Source organism: Mastomys coucha, unplaced genomic scaffold (genome assembly GCF_008632895.1).
Source record: "Mastomys coucha isolate ucsf_1 unplaced genomic scaffold, UCSF_Mcou_1 pScaffold20, whole genome shotgun sequence".
Taxonomy (NCBI): Eukaryota; Metazoa; Chordata; class Mammalia; order Rodentia; family Muridae; genus Mastomys; species Mastomys coucha.
The window spans coordinates 112708622-112728339 of record NW_022196903.1 but is presented as its reverse complement, the minus strand read 5'-3'; the positions used below and the strand labels follow the sequence as shown (position 1 = coordinate 112728339).

The 19718-nt window shown below is 48.6% G+C and overlaps 1 protein-coding gene across 1 annotated transcript in view; it reads right to left on the bottom strand.

The window, feature by feature from the left end:
* Window positions 1–12264: 12264 nt before the first annotated feature.
* LOC116099985 (translation initiation factor IF-2-like) overlaps window positions 12265–19718 on the bottom strand; it is a 9116-nt gene continuing 1662 nt past the window's right edge. Inside the window, exon 2 of the mRNA XM_031384057.1 lies at window positions 12265–12469. Coding sequence (XP_031239917.1) covers window positions 12265–12469 — 205 coding nt within the window. The remainder of the gene's footprint in view (window positions 12470–19718) is intronic.

The following is a 19718-nucleotide window of genomic DNA, read 5'->3' as shown; positions in this document are numbered from 1 at the left end:
CACCCTTAGGCAAGCAGAATAAGAGGCGCCTTGATCTCCTCCACCTCTCTCCTTCCAAGTCATGTAGCTTGCTTTCCTTCTCCCATCTCCTCATTGACCACCCTTGTAAACAAGGGTTGGCCTTTCTCCTGGGTCCTCCACAGGCCTAGGCACAGATCAGAACTTACCAAGCAAATAAAAAGCTTATCTGGAAGCTTTCCAGTAGCTTCTCAACACGTTCATTCCCTGCAGTTGGTCCAGCTTCTGCTCCAGCTTCTTGACGTCAGGTGGGAGATCCTGTCTCCCCACCCTCACATCCCCATCTCCAGCCTATGGAGCTCCTAGTGATGCTGCTGTGGTGATGAGCCACAGGTGGAGCCCGTCTGTCCTGGGAAGCAGCTGGTAGAGAGGCAGCTGGGCTCTGACCCTGGTGCTCAGGGTCCTGGGTAAGGCTCTCACCGTCTGGAGCCTCCTCTCCTCCCCTGTTCCAATTCCCTGAGCCTCCCAGCCACCCCCCAGGAATTCCCACAGAGGTTTCTAAGAAGCTGAACCTGCCTTGGGGGGTTGGGGACAGCATCTTGGAATCCAGGGCAGGTAGCAGTTCTTCGGGGAGTGGGGGGTTTGATGTCCTGGAAACTTGCCAGGGATTGAAGTGTAACCAGTGTTCTCCTGAGCATGTGTGCACCCAGTGTCTGTGTGTGTGGGGGGGGGGGGGGGGGGGGGTGCAGCCCTGCTCTTCACACACGTGTGCACATGGTGTATGTGTACAGCTGTGCCGAGACATACACAGAGTCATTAGCCAAGTGAGGGTCTCCATATTAAGGAGGAAATGAATAAACAAGGTCAACATTTTTGTTTCCCTCTGAGGCTTGCAAAGGAGGTGTTAAGAGCACAAGATTTAAATCATAAACTTGGTTAAAAGGCAAACGGCCTGATGTGTGACTCTTGCCAACTTGGATGTGCTCCTTGGGGTAATGCTACACTGAGCTAATGCAGAAGGAATCGTGGGAGGAAAAGGCAGGATGGAAGCAAGCCGCAGCATCAACCAAGGGCAGACCAGCTGGAGCCCGGAGGGCCTCGATGCCTCCTCCTAGTTTCCCTCCTACAGTTCCCTTGACTGATAGAGATTTTGGTCAGGCCTAAAGGACTTACAGCAAGGTAAGGGAGATACAGAACAGGCCCAAATCACCCATGCACAATTGCCTAAGGAGCAGGAAAGACAGCCAGCGGACCTGCCAGCTGGACATGTCCCCTCTGTGGACTCCCTTCTAACCATCTCTCTATCCACCTCGAAAGACAAGCCGCCTCATCCCATGGGTGCAGGGACTGTGCTCAGCAGTGCACAAGATGCATGGGTGAAAATGAGTTCTCCTGCCTGGATGGAAATTGAAACGAAGACAGTCCTACCGTGAGTGACTGTACTATTTGGGATGGGGCGGGGAGGGGTGGCCAGAAGAGTATTATAGGGCCACGAGTCATGCTTCCCTCCAGCCCAAGTCTGTTCCACACTCCCCTTAATGGCCCTACCAGGCCCACGTTTCACTCAGCCCAACTTCTGGTCTTAGCATCTGCTTTCCAACACTCAGAATTCATAAAGACATCTCTGTTCCACTCGGTCCCTGTAATTTTGTGTCATTGAATTTGAAGGCATTTCACCTTTCACACTCTTGCCTGGGCCGATGGCTCACTCACATCCTTCCCTGTGCACTGGAATAGGAACCATTCTGGTCTACTCTTTAAAAAAAATAAAAATAAAAATATGTGAGCAGGGAGGTGGTGGCGCATGCCTTTGATCCCAGCACTCGGGAGGCAGAGACAGGGAGATCTTTGTAAATTCGAGGCCAAGCCAGCCTGGTCTACAGAGTGAGTTCCAGAGAAGCCAAGGCTACACAAAGAAACCTTGCCTTGGAAAACAAAACAAAACAACAAAAACCAACCAAACAAACAAAACAAAAAACAAAAAAACGCTGTATGTTTGGCGTGCTCATGTCTCTTTTGAGACAGGGTCTCTCACTGGGGCAACAGACTTGTTGGTTAAGTTGCCTCTGCCTTTCCAGCATTGAGATTCCCAGCACATACAACACCCTGTCTTCAATGTGGGCTCTGGGGATGGAACTAGGGTCCTCATGCTTGGGCACCGAGCACTGTACCCACAGTTCTATGTCCTTCCCTCCCACACCATTCATAGTGTGAGCTAGCCCCTCCTGGCTCTGACATGAGAAAGCATGATGCCTCAAGACAGCCTCAAAGGAGCTGGAGAGATGGCTTGGTGGTTAGCTGTCTCCTGAGAGTCTCTGCCAGAGCCTGGCCAATACAGATGAGGATGCTCACAGCCAACCATTGGACTGAGCACGGGGACCCCAATGGAGGAGTTAGGGGAAGGACTGAAGGAGTGGCAACATCAACAACAACCAGATCCCCCAGAGCTCCCAGGGACTAAACCACCATCCAAAGAATACACATGGAGGGACCCATAGCTCCAGCCGCATATGTGACAGAGGATTGGGAAGGGAGGTCCTTGGTCCTGGGGAGATTCCATGACCCATGGTAGAGAAATGCTAGGGCAGTAAGATGGGATTGGGTGGGTGGGTGGGGGAGCACCCTCATAGAAACAGGGGGAGGGGGAATGAGACAGGGGGTTTGCAGAGGGGAAACTGGAAAGGGGGATAACACTTGAAATGTAAATAAATAAAATAACCAAAAAAAAAAAAAAAAGAGTGCTTGCTGTTTTTACAGAGGACCAGAGTTCAATTCCCAGCATCTACACCAGGTGGCTCACAATCACTTGTAACTGCAGCTTCAGGGCATCTTATACCCTCTCCTGGCCTCCGTGAGTACCTGCTTGCTTGTGTTCCTCTACATCCAGAGAGCTACACCTTCTGGCTAGTCAGGACTTCAGGGCGCTGGCCCTTTCTGCTTACACAGGAGGAGCATTATCATACTGTATTGTTAAAATCATACAGTGGCCACCTACCTCTCCTGGGACTGGGTCCCACTGCCTGGAGTCTGAAGCCCTGAGGTCTTTCTGGGGTGTGAGTGATGCTGAAGGGAGTCTTCTTTAACCTTTAGAATCACCTCCCAAATATGTGTGTTTGTAGGTAAATAAATAGCCGGTGGACTTCTGTCTCTCTCCCCAGAGCTTCATGGCTTCCCCAAGTTCATGGCTGTGAATTCCTCCTCCTCAGAGTGGCAGCTGGAAAGTAGACACAGCTCACAGTGACAATGACCACTCGCCTGTGAAGGCATCAAGCAGAAGCATCCAGGGGGCCAAAGAGCCTGTGTGTACCCTACCTCCTTCTCACCCCGCCCCCACTTCCCATCCCTGCCTGCCATGGGGCTCCTTGACACAGTGTCCCATCTCATGCCTGCAGAGCCCTTGCCCAGCAACTACCTCATTTTCTTTCCCTCTCATTTTTTTCTTTACACACACACACACACACACACACACCACAACAAAAGTGTTTCTTCTCCTCCTCTGTGCAATGATCAGGGCCAGGAACCAGACGGAAATGCTGCTGGCCTGTAGGCCAGACTTCTCCTCCCTGCTAGGTTGTGGACCAGGGAGGATCGCAAGGTCAAATCTACTCCCAGAAGGGCCGCAAAGGAATTTCTTCTGGATGTCTGGTACATAAGTCCCAGCTGTTTGCAGCTGGGCCGAGCTGGTGGAGGAGTTTCCTGAACGAGCCCCACTATTGATGTTCTTCCACATCCCTCACCGGCTCGTTTAAAGATATGTTTATTTCCAGGTTTGCATCAGTCATTGCTGACTGGAGGAAACTCTAGTTCCTAAAACAAGTCTTGGCCCTGCCGCCCGCGCTGTGCCACCTCCCATACCCAAGCACACAGTCAGCCCATCACTTGGAACCTACCTACCCTACCAAGGGATGCCCCCTGTACCTAGCCACCTGTGACACAGTCCTTGCTGCCTTATGCTAAGCACACCTCATGCGTCTTGTATTTTCCCATGGTGGCCCTCTTAGGGGTTTAAAATGAGAGTTAGAAGGATGTTGTTAATATGGCTACCTCTATAGGAATGAGAACACACAGTGATAAGTCCATGTGCCCCTCTACTGTGAGGTTTAAAGGGAAGGGCAGAATTTCCATTGGGCTTGTGGGGAACCAGATTCAAAGCCAGTCCTTAGGAGCTTTCTGGGGACCAGTGTCCACACTGCACACTGACAATAACTAAAGCACACTTCATGTCTGTTTAATCACTGGCCTGTCAGCATAAAGGCATGGTGGGAAAGGAAATCAGCTGTGCCCCTACTGAGGGTCACCTGCCCTACCTCCTGTCCCAAGCCTCGGCACCTCCACCCCTGCCTCCGAGGGTCTTTGCATCTTCTCTGGATGCAGCTACCAGGATCACCCTGAGCTTCAGCAATCCCTATGTGCACCCCACAAGAGACTGAAGGCAAGTCCCAGAGATTCCTGCTTACCCATATTTACAGTACCATCATTCACAAATGACCAGACGATGAATTATGACATATAGTGGCACTTCCTCCACCTTAAAAATGACTTAAAATTTTTTTGCACATACTATAATGTTAATGAACCCTGAGAACATTGTGTTCAGTGAAAGGGGCAGACACAAAAAGACGAATACTCTATAACCCTGTCTCTGTGGAGTATGGAAACGTAAACTCCCAGGCACTTCAGGAATGGAGGAAAGAGAAAGAGAAGCTGGTACTTAGAGTGCCCTGGTCTCACTATCCTGGCACGCACATTGTCTGTGACCCCAGAACTCAGGAGTAGAGACAGGAAGCTCTCTGGGCTGTAGAGCAATTTCACTGGGGAGAATACAAGCTTGGGATACAGCTTTCAAAAACAGTTCTACAATATTGTAGGTATGCTTAGCTCCACCACACTGTGTGATTATGAGTGGACAAAATGTTAAATATTATGTATACGTTACTGGAATAAGAATCTTTTTTAAAAAGGCAATTTGAAAAGCATGGTCTTGCACCAAGGCTGTCCGGACTGGCCTCTGTACCCAGCTTGCACATCTCGTCTGCTCAGCCATGACCCTGTATCTCTAGAACCCAAAAATCTCCATCCTTCCCTCCCAGGCCATCTTCCTCCACAACCTGTTCACCCACACCCCTTGGCTACCATTTCAGCACCTCTGGCTAATCCCTGAGGTCTGTGCCCACACATCCCCGTCTCCCCATGGGAGCCACAGAGGACATGGGGTAGTTGGTATAGAACAGGACCAAGAGAGGTGGCTTGCTGGTAAATGGAAAGAGAGCTACTTACTGCGTTTTCCTCATATTGGAAGGATCCCAATGACTGCGCTTGTCTCCCTACTCAGCCAGTTCTTGTTAAGAGTAGGCCTGCGTGCTAGAAAGTTCTTCTTCTAGGTTTGTAGATTATTAAGAGTAGGAAAGGCTCCCAGCAGGGTGACCCGTCTCTTCTTCCGAGACATTAGTAGGCCTGGAAACATCCAGCAGAGCAAAGTCCTGAGCGAGTGTGTGTTGTTTGACATGGGCATGTCCATGTGCAAGGACCCAAGTATCTCAGACTCATGGGACCGGCGAAGCCTTCCCCTGGTGAGGTTTGGGGCATGGCAAAGCCCTCCTCTGCAATACTGACAGGGTGAGTAGAAAAATCTCCCCGGGAGCTTTCTCCCCATGATGCCTATGTCCTGAAGACTGCCCCCTACTAAGATGACTCCTACTAAGATCAACTAAACCTACCTCCTCCTTCAGTTGTATACTGTCAGCCCCGCCTCCTTGTTAAGCTGTGTGCAATAACCCTGCCTCCTGGTCAACAACTATTTAACAAATAGTTTCTGAGGTGCTATCCCTCTTCCGTCAGAGTTCCAGCTTTTTTGTACATGTGTCTGTGTGTCTGTCCTTTCTTCATCCCCTCACTACACCTAGCTAGGCTTCTGGGACCCACACTATGCAAGGACACAGCATGTAGGAAAGCCACATGACCACTCAATGGAGCATCTAGGACAGGAGGTTTAGAGCCGAGCAGCCTGGGTGTGGCCAACAAGGGCAGCCAGCACTGGCTTCTGCTGTAGCGTCCACAGCCTCCCCCACCCCCACAGCCTCCCTTGCCACAGAGAACAACAGTATGGCCCCCTTAGATCAACTGAAGAGGCGGCCAGCTACAGGGAGGTAACAAGCAGAGCAGGTGTTTATTATCCCCAGTTGACTCAACTTCAACAAGCTGACATCCATCTGACCAGAAATGATGGTAAAGAGACATCACCATCTGCCCCAGCTGGAAGTGGAGATCTGGGGGACCTGTGGGAAGCACACAGCATTTTAGGTTTTCAGGAGTCAGCTTTATCCAATGTAGATAGAAAGAGACTCTGTGACGCTTCCAAACTCTAATGACACCTGGATCTGGGAGCTGCCCGTAACTTCAAAGCTCAGACGTGGGCCCCTGGGGACTAGAAGAGAGAATCTCTCAACCCCTGCTCTGGGGTCATAACCATGTAGGATGCAGCAGTTCTGCGAGGGGCCAATGCTGCTGTGTGCTTAACATCACTTCTCACCTCTGAAAGGCCTCTGAGAAAGGACAAATGACCCGGAAATAACTTAAAACATGCTCTCTCAGCCCAGCTATTAGGCCTACGGCAGTGTCTGCAAATAAAACCCGGAAATATTTACACTTTGGGGGCTGGAAGTGTGGCTCAGCGGTAGAGCACTTGCCTAGCTAGCATCTGAAGACCCAGGTGTATGGGCCTGTGCATGATGTGATGATCTAAATAAAATCTTAAGGCCTCGATGGAAGGTCTAGATAAAATGTTGAGGCCAAGGTAACTGTTACCACTAGCCCGCCATTGTAAGGAGACTTTCTCTTATGTTGTTTCGGCTGGCACTGGGAAACTTTCACATGCCCAAATTGATTATAAATTCTTTTATGTTCTGTGCCCTTGGAAACCAGTCATGATAGAAGTCAGTAGAACTCCTTTGTATAGTTACCCACAATGAGCTTGGACCCAAACCGACCACCCAACAGCACTTCCTGCAGCTGTGTAGAAGCTTTTATGATATAAGCTGCTTCTGGGATGGAGCTCAGCATAAGAGAGACATCTGCACCACTATAAGAAACTATTTGGAAAAAAGCTTCCATTTTGAGTAGTGGTTGAGTAGAGTTTAACCTCCCTGGGAACTGACATCCTACTTGGCAGAAAAGAGACATGTATGTGGGTAACTGACATCCTGGTTGGCAAATTAAGAAATGAATGTAAGACAAGGCAAGTCCCCTGCCACACTTGAGTACCCTAACCAGTGGAAGCAGGGTACATGTACAACAAAGACATGTTCCTAAGGAAATTCCCCTATCCCTAAATACTGATTGGTGGAATAATTTGGCACAGGTGTTTGTAGATCTCAGGTCTTAAAAGCCCTGTCGGACCTTAACTTGGAGGTCGTGGTTCAGTTTCCGAATCTGGACCATGGCCCTGATTGATCAATTTTGAGGCATATGCTCAATAAATTATCCCTGTTTGACTGAGACCAGTGTTCATGTAGTTTGTGAAGTGACTCCTGATGGCAACTTATGGCATACTTCTCCATGGAACTTTCACGGTGTCATCCAAAGAGCTGACAATGGGCTGAAGGCTAGCACCCAGCTAGAGGGGTGAACATGTTAGTGGCTGATTTAATATGAATTAGAAGCCAGGCTAGAGACTACTAGAGTGCAGGCAGAAGAAAAGTTAGGGAGTTGGCAGGCCATCAGGTTATCAACATAAAACTAGCACATGTTCAATATCAATGCAAGCAGCAGGTGTACAGAGCACCTACTGTGTGCTACCTGGAGCCCTAAGTTTGCTTTGTGATTGCATCTCATTTGAGGTGCTGGGGTTGAACCCAGGACCTCCCATGTGCTCTACAACCAACTGACTGCCTAGCCTGAGACCTAAGTTTTTGTTTGTGAAACATGGGTAGCTATCTATCCTTGTGACTGGCTCTGCAGAGAGTGACAATAGTGGTGATGTTCTGGGTCTGGAAAGATGGGACTGGATGAGATAAGTGCATCAGAAACTATTCCCATTAGAGGGGCAGTGACACAGGAGACAGCCTTGGGTGTCTGGCCTTCAATAACATAGGCAGGTTAGGCTTAGGGTTAGAGCTAGACTTGGGTTAGGGTTAGGGAGAGAATTAGGGTTTAGGGTTAGGGCTAGGGTTAGGTTTAGGGTTAGGGGCTAGGGTTAGGAGCTAGGGTTAGGGGTAGGATTAGGTTTTAGGGTTAGGAGCTAGGGTTAGGGTTAGGCATTGCTTTAGGCTTTGGGCTAGAGTTGGGCTTAGGCTTGAGTTATGGTTAAGGCTAGGCTTTTTTGGTTTTGTTAGGGCAGTTAAGAACTCTCAGAAGGCCAGGCAGTGGTGGTGCACGCCTTTAATCCCAGCACTTGGGAGGCAGAGGCAGGTGGATTTCTGAGTTCGGAGGCCAGCCTGTTCTACAGAGTGAGTTCCAGGACAGCCATGGATATACAGAGAAACCCTGTCTTGGAAAAAAAAATTAAAAAAACAAAAAAAAAGAACTCTCAGAATGCGAGTCATGTTCTGTTCAGTTTGTGTGAATGACAAAGTAAGACGTTCCTTAGCTGTCAGTTGTGAGACTGTTGCAGCCTGTGACTATCACCAAACATACATCAACTCCTCAAAGAATGTTACCATAGGGTCAAGCTGTCCACTCCCATCCTGGCTATCTCACCTATGTTACAATGAGATTGAGACCCCAAGTCATAAGGAGAGGCGTCCCTGGCTAAGAGACTGCAGCCTCAGACCTCGGTAGACAGGTGTACCTGCCCTTTGGCCCCTTCCCCCTCTGTCTCTGCAGAGTCACAGGGGTCTTTGAGTAGCCTTTGCTGTCTAAAGGAAAGCAAATTCACAGCACGTCAGAAAGTGTCAAGCGTCTCCTACATCCCCCACCTTGTTGTCTTTGAAGCTGGCTTTTCTCCAGTACTGCCCTTAGGAGCCATGCAAACCTCTGTGTCCTTGTAGTGTATTCTGTTTAACGAGTAGCAGAGTGTGACATGGGCGTACCACAGCTAACTTCACCATTTGCTTACTGGATGGAAGAAGCTGGACTCTTATTTTGGGCCATTACAAATGGAATGACTATGAGTTTTCCATTTTAGGTTTGTATGGGAGCCTAAATTTCTATTTTGAGGGTATTAATGTCCAGGTATTCAATGAAATGATCATATGATAAATATATGTTTAGTTTTGCTTTTTTAAGAAACTGCTTGGGGCTAGGGTATGGCTCAGGGACATGGTACTTGCCTGGCATGGGTAAGACCTGAGTTCAGTCCCCAGTACTGCAAAACATAATTCATATACACTTCCCAGATTTGTATCTGGTGTGGCTGAATCATCTCACATTCTACAGTGTGAAAGACACTCAGTTTCTCTGTGCCCTGGCTGGAAAGGTCTCCATTGCTTTAATCGGGCGCCCTATTTGGTCTGAATCTAGGCTATGCTTAGGAAACTCCCTCCCAGCCCCTGGCAACCTCCACCTTTCTTCCTGTCCCCATGACTTTATTCTAGCAAAGTCACATATATGGAATCACATGCAGGAATCTCTAGGGGATCCACTGTGCACTCGTGGCAGAAGCCGTCCTTTCTACAGCAGAGTCACCTACCAGTGTGTGGCTGTGCCACAGTTTGTTGCTCTGTAGTCAGTTAGTGGACCAGAGTGTCTTCCACCTTGGCTTGATGAAGAACACTGCTGTGAACAAAACCTCATCAAACACCTCATCTTGTTACTTTTCAGTTGCTGTGAGGAGACACAATGAGCAAGGCAACTTATAGAACTTTATTCGGGGATTACAGTTTAATGGTGGTGATCTGATAACAGGCAGGCAGGCAGGCACTGGAGCAGTAGCTGAGAGCTTACATCTGATCCAGAGGGAAGAGAAGAGAGAGGGAAAGGGAGAGAAAGAGAACATCTGAGCCTGGTATGGGCTTTTGAAAGCTCAATACCCACCCCCATTGACATACCCCCTCCAACAGGCCACACCTCCTAATCCTTCCCAAGCAGTTCTACCAGCTGGGGATCAAATACTCAATGTCTGAGCCTACGGAGGCCATTCTCATTCAGGGAACCACAGGCTTCTTGGTGCCCCTCCCTGGATCTTCACTAATAGTGGGCCATCCTCACTTTTGCCCAACTTGACTTCAGATGCTTGCCTCTTCCCTGTCTGGACAGACTCCCACGGGTATCAACAAGTGGGTCCATTTAGGCCACTAGAGGGAGCTCCATGCCTGCCCTGGGATTTGTTGGGGGTCTCTGGCAGCCTCTCTAGCTTTCTGGAGGTGGAAAGGCCAGAGTGAGACTTAGAAAGGGCATAGCAGCCCCTTTTCTCCCACGTCCAACTGCACACTCAGCTCTCGTAGTCCATTTTTTTAGAGTTCGGCCTGTCACAGCCTCCTGAGCTTGGGGGTTTCCTGGGGTTTCAAGCACCACATGGAAACGACCATCATTACCAAGGCAAGCCTGGAGTAGAGAGTGGAGGGAGCCACTCTTGTGTGGGAAACAAGTTTCCTAACTACTTTGGCCTTGAACAGGGTGCATACAAAGAACACTGGGTCTCTCACATTTCTCTAGTTTTCCAGCCAGTTTTTCCTATTTCACAACTACGTTAGAGACAGAGTTCTTTTTTTTTTTTTTAATTAATTAATTTATTTGTTTGGTTTTTGTTTGTTTGTTTGTTTTTTCCAGACAGTTTCTCTGTATATCCCTGGCTGTCCTGGAACTCACTTCATAGACCAGGCTGGCCTCGAACTCAGAAATCCACCTGCCTCTGCCTCCCATGTGCTGGGATTAAAGGCATGTGCCACCATCGCTCAGCTTTTTAAAAATTTACTTATTCCCTTTACAACCCAATATCAGTCCTTCCTCTTCCTCTCCTCTCAGTACCCACTCACGCAAGTCCTCTCCCCACTCCCCCTTCTCTTTTGAGAAGGGGAAGCCCCCCTGGGTGTCAACCCTTACCACCTCCAATTCTCCCGCCCCCCGACTTTCCCCCACACTCCCTTCACATCAAGTCACTGCAGAACTAGGCACATCCTCTTTCATTGAAGTCTGACGAGGGTGCCCATTTAGGGGCACAGGATCCACAGGCAGGCAGGCAGACAGACAGGCCACCGACTCAGACAGACCCTGCTCCAGTTGTTTGGCAGACCCGCATGAAGACCATCTGGTACATCTGTGCAGGGGGCCTAGGTCCAGCCTGTGCTGGCTCTCTGGTCGGTGATTCAGTCTCTGGGAGCTGCCAAGGGTCCAAGTTAGGAGACAGAGGATTTCTTATCTGTGGAGAAAGGCTTTCAGCCTTGGCGAGTAGAGTAGGGACAAGGTGATGCTAAGCCATCCAGGCAGGACTGGCGGGAGGAGAGATGACCGGCCTCCGAACCCTGGTTTTCACCTATAAAATGAAGTCATCCTAGCACAATGAGGCCCCCGAGGTATCCTGGCTCTCCTGCAGGTCATGGGGAGCCAGTACCACTCCACATGCTTCCTTTGTGTCAATCCATGATCACGCGGCAGACACGCCAACTGAAACGCCTGCCTCCCAGCAATTGGGAGGCTGAGGAAGGGGGGTGGCTTGAGCATAGGAGTTTGAGGCCTGACTGGGCACTGCAGGGAGACTCTGTGGCAGCCTTCTGCAGATCTCATATGATTTTGTTATGCTTAGAACACTCGGGTAGCCACCCAAGAACAAAATAGAAAAGTCCTAAGACATCCCCACGCTATGGAAAAATCTAAGAGGGCTTTAGAGTTTGGGCATGAGAGAGAACCTCAGCATTTTGCCCTCCAGGCTGGGTTCCTCTTGCCTAGTGCTCTCCTTTGCCCTCCTAGACACACATGGAAGCATACAAAAGCCAGTACCGATTGTCTCTCACGGTTCTCCTGGAATCAAAGGCACCGGGTGTGTATTTGAAGCTTGAAAGGAAAGGAAAATTACTAGCTGTACTTCTGTCTCTTTACTAAGTTCCATCTTTAGCTCAGTTTACTACGGCCAGCACATGGAACAAGGGCTACCAGGAAAAGGGCGGGCGATGCCGCTGTAATTACCATCACAGCTGCCCGCTCTGTCTCTGGCTCATTTTCATTAATCCACTGTTTTCTCCAGCCTAGAGGCTCTTACATATGTTGCCCAAGTTGATCTTGAGCTCTTGAGTCCAGGGGATCCTCCTGCCTCAGCCTCCCAAGTAGCTGGGACTAGCGGTATGTATGCAGCACCGCACCTGGCTAATCAACAGGTTTTAAAACTTCAAGGAGTAATAAGAACTGCTAAACCTAGTTATACCTTAGGACTCAGAATCAGGGGTTGGGGGGGGGTGGGGAATGAGCTGAGAGTCTTGAACTGATTCTGAATGTTGAAACATTGGAACTGACCATCGCCATGAATGACCCACACTCTCCATCTCCTGACAGAAACATTGTATAGTTGCCTGAAGTTCTTGGTGTAGCACTGAGGCCTCCGGGGTTTCCCCTACTCCTGTCAGCAGTAGCAAATGGGTCAGTCCTGAAAACACACAGACAAGAAACATTTTACATAGTGAGCTGGCTGTACTTATACATGTAGAGTATAGGTATGTATATATGTATGTATTTAACATCAATTAATGAATTTGAAAGAGAGCAAGAGGATACATGGGAGCGTTTGGAGGGAGGCAAGGGAAGGTGCTAATGATGTAGTTGTAATCTCAAAAATAAAGCATTAAAAGTTAAAAATAAATAAAAAACAAAAATGTGGGTCAAGAAGCTTGCATTTATGCATTTAAAATTGTGTGTATATGTGTATGTATGTGTGTGTGTGTATGTTACAACTAAATAAAAAGAGGCCATGAATTAGAGAGAGAGAGAGAGAGAGAGAGAGAGTGAGTGAGAGAGAGAAAAGGATGCATGGATGAGTTGGAAGGAGGAAAGAGCAGAGGAGATTGGGCAATTATAGTTTTAAAAATAAAAATTATTTAAAAACACAAAGTTGAATGTGGTGGTACACACCTTTTTTGTTTGTTTGTTTGTTTTGATTTTTCGAGACAAGGTTTCTCTGTATAGCCCTGGCTGTCCTGGAACTCTGTAGACCAGGCAGGCCTCGAACTCAGAAATCCGCCTGCCTCTGCCTCCCAAGTGCTGGGATTAAAGGTGTGCGCCACCACTGCCCGGCTTTTGGTTTTTTTTTACTTCATTTATTTTTTCCATTAACTAGTTAATTTATTTACTTTACATCCTAATTGCTGCCCGCCTCTTCCTGGACCTCCTCACATTGTTCCACCTCCCCTCCCTCTCCCCTTCTCCTGTGTAGGTGGAAGTCCTCCCTGGGTTCCCCCTCCCCCACCCTGGCACATCAAATCTCTGCAGGGCTAGGTGCATCCTCTCCCACTGAGGCCAGACAAGGCAGTTCCATTTAGAGGAACAGGATCCACAGGCAGGCAACAGCTTTAGGGACAGGCCCTGCTCCAGATGCTGGGGGACCAAGCCACACATCTGCTACATATGTGCAGGGAGGAAGGGTAGGTCCGGCCCACGGATGCTCTTTGGTTGGTGGTTCAGTTTCTAATAGCCCCCAAGGGTCCACGTTTATGACTCTGTTGGTCTTCCTGTGGAGTTCCTATTCCCGCCAGGTCCCTCGATCTTTCCTCTATCTCTCCTAACTCTTCCATTATACTCCCTGAGCTCTGCCCAGTGTTTGGCTGCTGTGGGTCTCAGCCAGGGCTACACAAAGAGACTTTGCCTCAATACCCATGCTCCCCCCCACCAAACTGTTTTTATTCCACCTAGACAAACGCTCCAGATAGAAATTGTGTTCCAAAGCCCTCCAGCTCCCAGAGCAGAATGGAATTCTTTGATGATCACCGGTCCAGACACAAACTGTCACTTTTCCTTGAGATGTCACCTGTTCCCTTACTGTCTTTGTTAGCACTGTTCAACAAAAACTAATGAGGACGGAACCCCCAAATAGCTTTGGGGATGAGTCCTGAGTGTGAAGCAGAGGGAGGTAGAGAGCAAGGCTCTGTTCACTGCTGGGCACTGAACAAGGCGGAATGCCTGAACCCATGAGGCCTCTCTGCTCTCGGGAGTGCTAGACCCGTGGGATCCAGGGGCTGTGTCCCAAATTGGTCTGATAATCAGGACACGTGGGAACTTAAAAGTTACAGATGCCAGCGGTTAGAAGGCCAAAGTACAGCCTGGGAAACTTTATTTGAATTTTCTTCCTATTAAGGCAGGAATTCAACCCAGCATTGGCCCCCAAAGAGCTAACTGTGAACACATGACCTTGAGATTCTCTTTGTCCCCTGACATAGGCGTGTCTTTCACAAGGCCAGATATCCCCAGGAGCAGAGCAGCCCCTCAGCCAGAGGCTACTTCCACATTGCTGCTCTTCCCCTCAGCCTTGGCCAAGGTAGTCTGCCATGTGGGTAAGACCTACCTCTGCCTGCTCTTTATTCCCACAGCAAGCTGCTGCCTCTTTCTCCCAGGGAGCCCAGTTGCTCTTAGCTTGGCCATGTACCCTACTGCTCTCTCACACCCACAGCCTCCTCACCTCCAGGTACTGTAACCCCATTTCTGTCTGCTCTTTCTCGTAGTTTCTTAAATGTTCCTGTCGACATTCAAAACAGTATGTACATGGCTCAAAGTCATGGTTTTCAACTCTGGCCTCCATCTCTCTCCATCTTCTTTGATGCAATCATATATTTAATCTTAGGGATGACAGAGCAAGCCTGTGCTCTTCAGAAGGCACAGAGAAGAAAGGTGACCGACCCTCTTAGGGGAACCAACTCCTTAGGGAGGATAAAAGACCCTAGCTGGGATGTTGTTACCTAAGCATTGACAGGGGCATCTGGTGTCAGGTGTGTTTCTATCCTAGCTGTGTATGACTGTAAGTCCCCTAGGGATAGACACCTGCTTCTGTTTCTTCCTAGTGTGCCTTGGAATAGGACTCATTGCCAGAGATAGGAGAAAAGGGTGATGCAGGAATATTTTCACAGAGCTCTCTAGAGGAAAGGGGATAATAGAATGAATGTTAAAAACAGATGTATTAGGTTGGCTCTCTTGATGTGCCGTATGTAGTCAAACGACTGCCTTCACGCTGAAGAGCTGAGAACCCCATTGCTGCTTATCCCATGAGTGTGGCTAGCTGCCTTAGCAGTCCTAGCCTTAGGTATTAGGCCTGGATGATTCCTGGAGAGACATTGGTCTTTGGTCCATGTTGGAAGAATGGATTAGCTGAGTTCTAACACCAGCAAAGGAAGGTATTAGAGCAGCAGCTGCAGCCTCAGCAACAGAGTAGATGAACTCACCAACAAAATGCAAAAGCAACGAGGCAAAAAGCATCCTCCTTTTATCTCGCTGCCACCAGGGGGTACCATACATTGAGGGTGGATCGTTCCACTTCGAATAACCTGATCAAGAAACTCTCTCACATGACCTTAGGTAAGACTCCTAGCACTAGGGGATACTGAGCCTGTACCAGCCATCTCCTATAACCAGGCAAGAGTTTGGGACTGGGGCACCAACCCAGCCATAAAACCTATGCCCTACAGGAATTAGTGGTGTAAAGGTGACACAGAACTAGTGGGAGTGGCCAAACAATGGCTGGTCCAACTTGAGACTCATGCCATGAGAGGGAGCCCACCCCTGACACTGCCTGAAGGACCAGGACCCATAGTTTGGTGCCTAGCGCAATTGTCATCAGAGAAGCTTCACCCAGCAGCTGATGGAAACAAATGCAAGCAAGACTTATAGTCAAGCATTAGGTGGAGTATAGGGAGTATAGGGAATCCTGCCAAAGAGGGGGAGAAAGGAATATAGGAGCCAGAAGAGTCAAGGATAACACAAAAAAGCCTTCAAGGAATCAACCAACTTGGCTCATAGGGGTTCACAGAGACTGAAATGCCATCCAGAGAGCCTGCAGGGAACTGACCTAGGCCCTACATGTATGTTACAGTTGTGTAGCTTGTTCTTCATGTGGCACTCCTAACAGTGGACACAGGGGTTGTCCCTGACTCTGTTGCCTGCATTTGGAACCTTTTCCTCCTTCTGGGTTACCTCATCTAGCTTTAATAGGAGAGGGAGGTGCCTAGTCTTATCGCAATGTGATATGCCATGACTGGTTGATGTCCTTGGGAGACTGGCCCTTTTCTAAAAAGAAACAGGGGATATATCCTCACAAGTGTGCCCAGTGGTTTATCTTGACTTCAGGTCTATTCAAGTTGATATCCAAGATTAACCATCATGCCTACACACTGAAGAGACATATTCAGGAAAATCAGGAGTTCAAGACATCCCCAGGTACATAGTGAGTTTGAGACCAGCTGGGACTCTATGAGGCATGGTTCCTAGTCCACCCAAGGGTCGGGATTGAGGTGTTGAGACAGCATCTCTTGCCAACTACATTCAAGATCATACCTTATCTTTGCCCAGTCTGGGGCCCAGTCATGGCTGCTCTCTCCATCTTCTCTCGATGGGCCCCTGACAAGTGATGAAGGGATAAGGCTGTCCCCAGCCCATCAGCTGCTGTGTCCACTTCTACCAGTGTTTAATGACGTTTTCAACTACTTCATTCCAGGTAGGAGTAAAATATTCATTCATTAAAGGAATGGTTCTCTTGGGAGACGAGAAATGGGGATTAGATTCCAGGCGTTCTGGGCTGAGGAGGTGACTCAGTACCTGTGCTTGCCACCAAGCCTGATGGCCTCAGTTTAATCCCCAGAGCCATTGCCCTCTGAAGTCTGTCCAGAAAGGGAAGAGGTAAGCATTTGAAGTCAAGTTGGGCAAAAGTAAGGATGGCCCACTGATAGATAGGTAAAGATCAAGACAGGGACATCAAGAGGCCTGTGGTACTCGGAATGAGAATGGCCTCTGTAGGCTCAGACACTGTGCACTTGGTCCCCAGCTGGTAAAACTGCTTGGGAAGGATTAGGAGGTGTGGTCTGTTGGAGGGGGTATGTCACTGAGGGTGGGTATTGAACTTTCAAAAGCCCATGCCAGGTTTAGGCTGGCATTCTCTCTCTCTCTCTCTCTCTCTCTCTCTCTCTCTCTCTCTCTCTCTCTCTCTCTCTCTCTCTCTCTCTCTCTCTCTCTCTCTCTCTTCCTCCTCCCCTCTTTCTTTCTCTCCCTCTCTCTCCCTTCCCCCTCTCCTCCACCCCCACCCTCACCCCACCTCCTGCCTCTGGATCAGATGTAAGCTCTCAGCTACTGCTCCAGCGCCATGCCTGCCTGCCTGCTGCCATGCTCCCTGCCATGATGGTCATGGACTCTAACCCACTGAAACTGTAATCCCCAAATAAACCCTGCTGGGTTTCAGCCATGCCTTGGCCCAGTCTCTCCTTGCTTATGTTCTCATTCCTCTCTGACATGCAATCATCTGTTGGGAGTATGCAATTTGGTTTTATTGTTGTTATTAGTTTTATCTTTTTAAAACAGGTAGTCACCATTAAGAGATTGCCTTGAGTCTCAGAGGAGACTTGACTTTCAGCTTTTGGAACTGTTAAAGACTATGGACTTCGGAAACTGGATTAAATGCATTTTGCATCACGAGATGTCCATGAGCCTACTGGCACCCAGTGTATAATGTCCCCGTCAGGACAAGCTAACGTGTCTTAACATTCGGTTCCTAGCTGGCGTTGCTGTTTGGGAAGACTGTAAATACCCCAGGAGGTAAAGCCTTGCTGGAGGAAGAACAAAACCAGCAGAGAGTGAACCTTGACTTTTTTTTTAAGACTTTTTTTTTATTTTATGTGTGTGAGTATTTTGCCTGCATGTGCATTGCATACGTAACTGATGCCTGCATAGGCCAGAAGAGGATGTTGGATCCTCTCCTTGGAACTGGAGTTATGGGTGCTTGTAATCAGCCATGTGAGTGCTGGGAACTGAACCCAGGTCCTTTGCAAGCACAACAAGTACTCTGAAGAGAGCAGTCATCTCTGCAGCTTTCTCTGCAGCCTTGACACGCAACAGCTCTGCCCTATGTCCCATTCTGTCTCTGTTTTTGAACTGCTGATGAAGTGTGACGGCAGGCCTTCTCCAACATGGCGGTCAGAAAGTCCCCTGGAAGTGTGAGCCCAGATGAGCTTCCCTCTCTCCAGTTGTTTTCATCAGGGGGTCTTATCAACAGAAGAGGGACTAAGACACAGACCTTGCTGGAAGGTGTGCAAGTGGTCTCCCCTTAACTACAGTCCCAAAAGTGTCCCAGCGATTGTGAGTCTGGGGTAATCCATGGGTAGCGTGTGGATTCTGGGTCAGAGTCACCACTTTTAGAAAGACACTAGCTTCTATGTTACACTCAGAGAACCAGCAGAAGACGAATGCTTTATACCAAGAGCACTGCGGGCCATGGACTGGAGAAAAGCTCTCCAGAAGGAGGGATTTCCTGTGCATCCTAAATAAACCCTTTGCAATGGTCCCGGTGAGCAGCCTTTGTTGGCCTGGAGGATTACCACATGAAGGTGTTCTGCATAGAGAATCAACTGTCCAGAGTTCTTCCCCATGGCCTTGGGTCTAAGGATACGCTGAAGAGAAAGCCCCAAGAGTCAAGGAGTCCCCCTTTCCTCTTTAGTTGTTCTAATTAGAAGGGGCCCCCAAACGTGGGAATTGGCCTGTGCACGCTGAAGACAGTCCCTTCAGTAATCAGAGCCGGCGTCATTAAAATTCCTGTAGGACCGACTATTATTTCCTAGTTTTTCCCAGGCTTGCCTTCCTTTCCTTTCCATCTGCCCACTCTCTCCCCCTCCCTCTTTCCCTTCATTTATGTACTTATTTATGTATCTACTTATTTATTTTGGTTTTTCAAAATACGTTTTTCTCTATGGCCCTGGCTGTCCTGGAACTCATTCTGTAGACCAGACTGACCTTGAACTCATAGAAATCTACCTGCCTCTACAGCTGAGTGCTGGGATTAAAGGCATGCACCACCAAACCTCAGCTGTTGCTGCTGCTGCTGCTGCTTCTCTTCCTCCTCTTCCTCTTCTCCTTCCTCCTCCTCCTTCTTCTTTTGATACGGGACTTTGCTGTATAGTCCAAGCTGATGCCAAACTTCTTGTCTTTCCTTCTTTGTATTTATTATTTTATATTACTATTTGGTTGTTTTGAGACAGGTTCTCACTGTGTAGTGTTGGCCAGTCTGGAACTCACTTGTGTAGACCAGCTGGCCTTGGACTCACTTTATAGACCTGGCTGGCCTTGAACTCACAGAGATCTACCTGCCTCTGTCTCCTGAGTACTGGGATTAAAGACAGACGCTACCACTCCTGACCCCCCTTCCTTCATTTTAAACCCCACATACTAAGAATATGTTTGATTTGGGAGAAGTGAACAACATCAGAAAACAAACAAACAAACAAACCTAATGACAAAACATGGTTGAGGACAGTGGCCTTCTTCTGGATTAATCACTTTTCTCTCAAAAGCAACTTCATGGAGAAAGTGTGTATTTGGTCATCATGTCGGGGATCGAGCTGGCTGGCTACATGATCTATAGTCAGTGATGAATACTAGTGTTCAGCTTGCTCTCTCTTACTCATTCCATCATTTAGCGGGAGTTGTTCCCCTCAACTAACCAGCCCAGAAAAATCCTCCAAAGACATGCCCAGAAATTTGTCTCCAGGGCTATTCTAGATCCTGCCAGGTTGACAACCAATCTAAAGCAGACCTTCTTGCCAGCCTCTGGTGTACAGGTTCTGTACAGACCTCGCCATCTCATGGCCCAGGCTATGCCGCCTGCTCATGATGTGTATCTTACCTGAGCAGGGCTTCTCACACGGCTACTATCT